This window comes from Anarrhichthys ocellatus, unplaced genomic scaffold, assembly GCF_004355925.1.
Source record: "Anarrhichthys ocellatus isolate YVR2014 unplaced genomic scaffold, GSC_Weel_1.0 scaffold2063, whole genome shotgun sequence".
In the NCBI taxonomy this organism is placed as follows: Eukaryota; Metazoa; Chordata; class Actinopteri; order Perciformes; family Anarhichadidae; genus Anarrhichthys; species Anarrhichthys ocellatus.
Window position 1 is genome coordinate 1 of NW_022282037.1, and position 8,778 is coordinate 8,778.

General features: G+C 39.9%; 1 protein-coding gene across 1 annotated transcript; it reads right to left on the reverse strand.

Annotated features, from left to right (window-relative positions):
- Nucleotides 1–539: 539 nt before the first annotated feature.
- LOC116378098 (sialidase-1-like) lies at nucleotides 540–8,772 on the reverse strand. The gene is made up of 7 exons (XM_031839914.1): nucleotides 8,640–8,772; nucleotides 7,570–7,759; nucleotides 5,953–6,215; nucleotides 2,512–2,694; nucleotides 1,708–1,927; nucleotides 876–1,112; nucleotides 540–770 (listed from the first exon to the last, which is right to left on the reverse strand). Exons 1-6 carry the CDS (start codon nucleotides 8,718–8,720, stop codon nucleotides 892–894), a joined length of 1,158 nt encoding a protein of 385 aa, XP_031695774.1. The 5' UTR covers nucleotides 8,721–8,772; the 3' UTR covers nucleotides 540–770; nucleotides 876–891.
- Nucleotides 8,773–8,778: the final 6 nt, after the last annotated feature.

Here is an 8,778-nt window from a genome sequence, read left to right on the forward strand (position 1 = left end):
ACCGCTTAATAAAAGCAATCCTTATAATTACAAGCACAGAGCCATAAAACATTTTAAAGCAGCCTACTTCAGTATGAAACTATATTATCTGAGAAAATAGGAATCATTTCACACCAGCGTCAAACATACAGTGAATCTGTTTGTGAGGTGAATCACTGAAAGTCATTCTTCTTCGTCGTGGAAGACTGTGATGTGATACTTTAGTGTGGTATTATCGTACTGTATGAGGTGCTGATGTCAGCCTGGAAACAGCATGATTTAAGTCCCTTACTGGTTCATATCTTCATTTGTGTAAGAACAGGAAACTCACAAAATATTGTGAATGTGCAAAGGTTTTAGCAAAAACACACACTTGGTAACGTATCCAGAAACAGAAAAATGGACACGTGACTTGTGCCTTCAAGTGTGGTAATTGTAGAGAAAAGAAAAGATAAAATAAGGAGACAATTCTCGAGACTGCACTTTCCATCAATCACAAATCAAAACCCACCTTTACAGAACTGCTTTTAATGTGTGACGAATGTGTGTTCTATGTTTTTAGTGTTTAGCTTTTTTATGGTGATTTTAATGTTTGTAAAGTGCCATATAAATAAAATGTATTATTATTATTAAAATTGTATTAAGATCACCACAGCCCCAACACAACTCTTCATTCGTTGTTCTGAGCTTTCCATTGTCCCACTCTAAATATCATGAGTTTTTTCTTCCTGAGAATTTCATGGAGTAAAGAACAGCTTCCCGTTTCCCTTTCGCTCCAACATATCTGGAATCTTGGGAGACAAACACAAGGAGAAAAAATAAAAACAGGAGCCAGACTAACAGTAATGAGTTTTCCTGCATCGTACCTGTTGATGTTAATGAACTGATCTGCTTACCTTCCTTCCACATGCTCTACCGGCCACCATACAGGTGGATCTTAGCGAACGAGACGGTCTCACAATAGTTCTTGTGGCCCTTCTCGTAGATGACAAAGATGAACTTCCGGTCCTCCGGAGAGCCGCTGTTCAGTGATGTCATGCAGGAGTAGCCGCTGGGACCCGCCCATATCTGCGCAGCTTTTTTCACCCAAGAGTTACCATCAGTCAGCGACCAGCGTAAGGTCATGTTAACTCCTGAGGGGGATGAGGCAAGGCGTTAGTATGATGTAATAATGATATTGATCTTTTTCTTTACAAGGACCTGAAGTAAACTGATTGTTTTGGCGTGCAGGAAAGCAGCAGCAGTGGTGGAAAGTAATTTAGTAAATTTCCTACGGTACTTCAGGTACTTTGAGGTTGAGTATTTCCTTTCTAATTTACTATGTACTTCCACTCCACTTTATTTCAGAGGCAAATATTGTATTTTAACTTCATTACATTTATTTGATAGCAATAGTTACAAGTTACTTTACATATTCATCATAAAAAAACAAATGATTAAGTCACGATATATCATGCGTTGTTATATATTACAGAACCAAACAGCATATAAAAACTAGAACTAGTGCTTTATGGTTGAATGCCTCTGCCAACATCTCAAGTCGCTGTTTAAAACCATGTCTGTCCAAAATGTCATCGCTTCATCCTACATTGGTGTGAAATTGTCGTATTGTAACAGAGCATGTTAACAGAATGACCTCGCTACTTTAACTTCCACCACTGAGCCCCAGTGACACAGGTTAGGCAGGAAGAAGAAGAGAGTATGACTGTTAGTGTCAGCGGCTCTTACTGCTGTGCTCATTGGAGGGGTTGGTGAAGTAGAGCACTCCCTCTTTCACCAGAGCTCCGGCTGATACTGCAGAATCCACAAGCTCGTAGTCAAAGAACGTATTTTCAACGGGCAGGGTCAATCCGCCGTCAAGGCTGCGTACCACTATGCGACACCTACAGTGGTAGCTGTTCTGGTTCCGCACGTTGATGACGATGCTGCCGTCCGTCATCTCCACCGGCTGCAGGGGAGCAGAGAGGGTTACACTTGACAGTGATGAAATGCTCTGTTATTAAAAGATTCATTGACAGGTATTTGATTAATTATGACAACTTGTTATCGATGCAGTGAAGACATCACACAATGGTTAAGATAACTGCCAAGTGTTTTAAAGAATACAGTTCACAGCTGTGTTCCTTTTGGCCACTAGAGGGCAGAAGAACTCCACAGCAAGCTGACTGATAAACGGAGCTATTAAAAGTTGTTCACATGACACACATGCAGCAGAAACAATGCAACATTAGCACTTAGAGTCATATTCCTGCAAAATTTAAGTCTGATCCTCTCCATCTTCTTTTAGCTTTGTTTGTTTTTTGCCTCCAACTCCTCTTTTAACTGCGTAAAATTTGACTTTCTTCAACAACTAGATGCTAGCTTTGTCTGCTGTTTGGTGCTGGAGAAGCATAGGTTGATCATATGATTGTATATTTAAAAAATGTCTCACGAAAACTGGGTTGATAAGAGCATTTAGGCTGAACCATAGGGGTTAGACAGTTAGCTGTCAAAGTAGACCAGCATGGCACGATCCACAAGCAGCAGGCGTACCTGGCACTCGTCGGGGTCAAAGTCCTGTGCCCTCTTCTGCTGGTTGTAAGGGATGCTTTTCAGCACGCCGCCGTTGTACCAGTTCTGTCCGTGGTCGTCACTCAGGATGCAGAAAACTCCGTTTGCCGCCAATGTCCCATGACCACACACCACCAACCTCCCCTTAGCTGGGTTGTAGCGCTTCTGTAGTGCAAAGACACAAAAAAATGTGGACTCAGCAAACAACAAACAAAGGTGCTGACTTGATTCTTAAATACAAAATACATATAACTCTGAAAATGATTTCAGATAACTTTTTACTGGTTCTCAGAGGGGAAATTCAGGGAAATTACAAGGTTAGAGTGACACACTGTCAGACAGATACAGTATATGGAAACAGCGTACTCTAGAGTAATACACATGATTAAATAATGACTCTTAGTGTTTTTCTGTATCAATATAGAAATGTAATATAGTGTATGATGAAAGAGAACAGCATAACATGAACATAATATAGTATGGGATCTAAAAATAAAAACACAGGGTTACTTCACATGATCAAAATTAAAGAAAAAAAAGAAATTGCTAAAGCCAGGCCGTGCCTCCTGTTTTCCCGTTTCCTGTGTGTGTGTGTGTGTGTGTGTGTGTGTGTGTATGTATGTGTGTGTGTGTGTGTGTGTATGTATGTGTGTGTGTGGTATGGGCGTGTCTCCAACCTGGTCTCCTCCCGGCTCCCTCCTGATTGAGATTCATTCACCTTACCTGCCCAAGTCAACCCAGCTGCCTTCCATCAACTACTCAACAGTTTATCTACCCGGGTTTCACATCCACTCTTCACCAGATCGTTGTTACAACCTCCGTGGTATCTTGTTTGTTCTCAGCCGCTCAGTATTATTAGATTCTCAGTTTATCCAACTGTTTTCTGTTGTATGTACCTTGTCTTTCTGTGCCTGCAGTTTGGATCATCCTCCCGGCTCCCCAGTCTGCCTGCCCTGCCTTGTTCTGCCCGGTTTCCTACCCTCGCCCTCTCGTCCTTGGTTCCCCGCTGCTCCATTACATTTTTCCCTTTGTGTCCTCCCGGAATAAAACCCTGATACACTCTCTTACTCCCTGGTCTGTGTCTGCGTTTGGGTTCCACCACCACTCCCCGTGACAGAAATAATGGATATTGGCTCTAGAAAAAGATGATACATCATTCTTAAAATATGTTCAAAGTAATGTATAATGCTACAAAGACATCAATATATTGTGAAACAAACAGTGGTGTATAAAGTACCCAAAAGCCATACTTGAGTAAAAGTAAAGATACCTTACTGGAAAATTACTCCAGTAAAAGTAAAAGTCACCTATTAGAATACTACTTGAGTAAAAGTCTTAAAGTATCTGATATTTATTGTACTTAAGTATCAAAAGTAATTTTCTGATATTAAATGTACTTAAGTATTGAAAGTAAAAGTACAAGTAAATGCTGTTAATAAAAAAGCAAAGGGTCAGAATTTTGAGAATTATGAAGTTTATTCTTTTCAGTGCTGTGGCACCATGACCAAGGACATGGAGCTGTGTTGAAAATAATTGGGTTGGCTGTGATCCATCCAGGAGCAACAATGTTCAACATAATATATTGTACATAAGTATACTTTTGCATCTACTATGAACTTATCATCATAATTCTCCGAAAAGCAATATAACACTATGAAGGAGTTGTAACAGTGCGTTTATAAGTATGCTCATTCCGACTAGAGGATGTAGAGGGCAAATGCATAATATTGTGTTCAGCAAAAAATATCCACTTGATGCATCAGGTCAGTGTTGTGAGAAAGGACACCTGCCTTGTAAACTCCTGTGGGCCTGATTTGAACACAATAGGCAAAGGTTTTGCTCAAGCTGAATCTGCAATTGGGCGACTGTTACCATCATAACTCCATCTGATCATCCACAAAATGACTCAAATATCAAAACATGATCAATACTAAAGCAGCACCGAAAGTAACAACCCAGTCATTACTGGAAACTGAAAAATGTCCTGTTCATCTTCAAAAGACAATTCTAATACAATGTAGCTTCTTTACATTCTAATAGAATGTAAAGAAGCTACATTGTATATTGTATTCTATACACTGTAGGTTCTGTACATTCTATTAGAATGTAAAGAAGCTACATTGTAATACAATGTAGCTTCTTTACATTCTAATAGAATGTAGAGAAGCTACAGTGTATAGAATGATTCTATTTAAGTTATTCCTTTTTTAACTGTTTTAGACGAGTCACTAATCACTTTAAAAGGGTGATTATAGCTGATTTAACTTACAGACATGAGATTGATCTTCTCATGTCACTCTCTTTATACAATGATATAAATTCATCCCCGTTTTGTTGATATCTTACGAAAAGTTGCTCCTCATTTTTCGTGTGTTTTTCCTGCAAAAGTCCAGCAACATGAGTCTGTTTTCGCTTGTTACATGCATACTGTCTTTTCAAAATAAACTTCCATCTTCACAGGAAACAACTAAGGTTTAGGCGATGAAACTACTTAGTTAGGTTGAGGAAAAGATCGTGGTTTGCGTTAAAATATCTACGGAAGTGGCGTTGCTTAAGTACGGAAGTCACGTCACAAATAAATCAACATTGGCTTCTCGTTTCACACACGGCACAAACTGCGGCCTCCTGGAGGAAACACCAGTGTTTGTTTGACCCATCCACCTCTCCTCATCCCACCCGTCCTGTGGGGAATTCTGCTCGTGTTGTCGCTTGCTAGCTATAGCATATAGCATCCTGGGCATCTAAACACCGCGGCTTTGAGAGCACTTGTTTTGCGCATTAACGTGATTAACCAATGATTTAACTTGCAAGCTAGGACCACTGATTCACCAAACCTGCTTGCTTGCAGTCTCTGTTCCACCACAGTCCCCGACGCTGGTCTCATGATTCATTTTGTTTCTAAAGATAGATTTGATTTTGTAGCGAGTAACTCAAAGAACTGCCAAATCTGGTTTCCTCTATAGCTGATAAATGCTGACATTAAAAGCAGAAAGACACACCTTAGTTTGTGTCAGATTTCCTAATCGTGATTAAGTTACTTCTGACTTTCAATATTCAATGTATTATCCAATAAACAATTTCAATTAAATGACTGGATCAGTCAAATTTAAACACTAAATTATGTCTAACGCATGTCTATAGCATAATTGTAATACTTAGTTGTGACGAAGCTGTATGAACTGAGATCATAATATTCCTGTAGGGAGCAGATAAGGTTTTTGTGTTTCTCCAACACCACAGAGATTTCTGCCTTTAAAATCTCTCCACCTGTACATGAATGACTCACCCTCTCAATAGCTTATAATCACAATATGGGACATTAATGCAGCACAGAGGTAATTTAGCTTAAATTTGATCTCACTTCACAATTAGGAAGCAGCTCAGCAGCAGCTTTCCACGTCATACCATATCGTCCTGTCTCACCTGGATGCCGAAGCCCGGCCCGGGAATAAAGCTCTTCACTCCGAGCTGGACCGACAGGTTTCTGGGCTGACTCCAGCTGAGGCCGTCGTCCCAGCTCTCCACCATCATGGTGCTGGACGGGTTGCATTTACGGTGGTAGAAGCAGATGTCGTAGACCAGAATCACAGAGCCCACTTCCTCGTCCACCACCACGGAGCCCAGGTTCAGGCCATCCGGCTTCTCTCCATCATCGACTATGAAGGAGGTCGGGTACCAGGTGGCTCCTGGAGGGACGGAGGAGGAACAGGAGAGGATTCAGACATAAATCAAGACTACTTTTACACCAAATTGTATATGTTTGCTACTTATTCTAAAAGAAAAATACATTCCTTTAAGTATTTTGGTTATTCAACTTTCCTATAAAACATCTGTTTCTTTCAAGTTTTCATCCTCAAATTTGGTTTTAGTCTCTTTATATTCTTGCTCTCTTGCACCCTTTGCAGTAAGGTAGTGCTTCAAGACATTTATTTGACCGCAATCAATGCATATATATACAAAGTGTGTATCCTCAAGCAGTTGTCACGATCTTGGTTCCGGTGAAGTTTGTTTCCTGTTTTATTTTGAAGTTCCTTGCCTCTTGTGTCCCGTGTCTACTTCACTTCCTGCCTTTATATGTTTTCCCTCCACTGTAATTGGCTGCCCCGCCCCTGATTGATTCCACCTGTGTCTAATCACCTACACCTCCCAGTGTATTTAAACCCTGTGTCCCCTCGTCTCTGCTCATCTGCTGTGTTCCTGTTAAGCGTCCTTGTGCACATGTCCGTTTACCTGGTCCTGCTTCCTGTTGTTTTGCCTGTTGGATTTTCAGTTACTCAGTTTTGTTTTTTGTCTTGATGCTTTTATGTTTTTGTGTGTATTTATACTTTCCACTTTAACCTTATTTTGTGTAATCAGATCTGTGTTGCAATGAGTAGGGCTGGATACTAAACATATTTACTGCCCGAAATGTGTCGGTAAGACAGAGAAACAAATGTCAAGTACCGGCGGCTGGCATCCAATTTGTGCACAGTGACATATTCTATTTTTACGTGACATTTTCTGATTTTAAATCTAAGTTTCAACAATTTTCGACTGCATTTTATCTAGGTTATGATCTCCTGCGACTGATTCTAACAGTTAACATTCAAGTACTTCAGTTAAATGAAATGAATGCCAACTAATTTGTAGAGTTTTGGTTAATAATCCTCAAAGTAAAGTTTTGAATAAAATGCGTGTTTTTATATCGGCACTGAAAGTAACGTATCACATTGGCTACAGTTTTGAAAAATTGGGTATCAAATGATTACCAGCTCTAATTTTAGTAATGCAGACATTTTGTAGTGTAACTTCTTCCTCTGCAGTCTTTTAAGGAAGCTTCACAATTCCTGTATTTTAGCTCCTGGAAGTTTACATTGAGCTTGAAGGCTTTTTTTGTCCTGTTTGACACACAGAAAGGGTAAGTGATTAGTTATTTTGTGCTTTTCTCTCCCTTTGTGACCGTTATGTATTCCCTGTAGACTTATAACCACTGTTGGTGTACGTTTATATATTTATATTTCGGACTATTTCTGATGCTATGACTGTCATTGTTGTCCTTGCCTTTGTCCATGGACCGCCGCATTGCGATGAACTTGGCTCCCATGTCGCCTGATGATGACTTCCTGGCCTCTGTGAAAGCCAGCAGGCTTCCCTTTGGGGTGAAGGTGAGCAGGGGGATCCTGTAGGTGTCCACCTCCCCCATGACTCCGCTCACCCACAACAGCTGCTCGTCATACAGCAGAGGTTCAATCTGGACGGCAAAGAAAGGCGAGACAAGAAAAGGAAGAGAGGCTGAGTTAGGTGAAAGAGTTAAAATATCTGTGTAACACAGTCAGGTGACACCAGCAGGTGATCACACTTGAAATTCAGGAAGAGTTCCTTTTGTTCATTTATTTCAAACTGCAAGGTTGCAAGAGCTCCTCCCTCCCATTACTGTGAACAGTATAGGCTTCCACTTTGTGGTACTCTACTTGAGTATTTTCATTTTAACCTACTTTACTCCACTATACCTAAAATATTGTACTTTGTATTCCACTACATTTATTTGACTGCTACAGATCAACGTTTCACAAACAAAACGAAATCGGTGTATAAAATGCAACGCTTTCATCTCCATTCATCCATTTCTGAAAATGAGTCTTGAATCCACAAGTGAATTGTGCATAACATAACTACTCAAAAAAATATATTGTAAAGTATAAATCATGCTGTTGTAATAACTACCCAAAGGTATATAAAGCATTTAAATCGGCTAGATTATAACATTAAAGTACTGGTTACATGTTATGCATCAATAATAATAGTGCCGTAAAGTAGTTGTATAACACTGACTGATACAACGCAGACTTTTATTTTGAAAATATTGTGCTGAGTTGCCTGTTTTAACTTAAATTTTAAAAGCATATATTTTATTTGTAACTCGGGATTTCATGGTGTGGTCACTACTATCACTACTTTTAAATTTGAATACTTATTCCTCCACTCACTATAATGAATGCATGCCTAGGCTGGACAAATCACTGAAATCAATGCTGAATCAACACTTTTGACAGCTTCTACAACTCGTGTTCCAACAACACGGAAACTAGATTGTGTTGTTACGTATTTCTATGATACTTTGTTTACTGTACCTGTTCAGGGCTGATACAAACACAGGAAGACATCAGGAAGAGCAGTAACGACAGTGCAGCAAGTCGGCTTCCTGTCTCCATGACTGATTCGCGTCCTGAGAACTTCTTCTTTATGCCGACTGAGAAATATCAGTTGTTG

Bases quoted from the DNA above. Each gene is read 5' to 3' on its own strand.
- LOC116378098 (XM_031839914.1), bottom strand. From the start codon at position 8,720: ATGGAGACAGGAAGCCGACTTGCTGCACTGTCGTTACTGCTCTTCCTG. The intron at 2,695-5,952 runs GTGAGACAGGAC...TTTGCACTACAG, and splicing joins GGCCGGGCTTCGGCATCCAG to AAGCGCTACAACCCAGCTAA. The intron at 1,113-1,707 runs GTAAGAGCCGCT...CATCCCCCTCAG, and splicing joins CCCCTCCAATGAGCACAGCA to GAGTTAACATGACCTTACGC.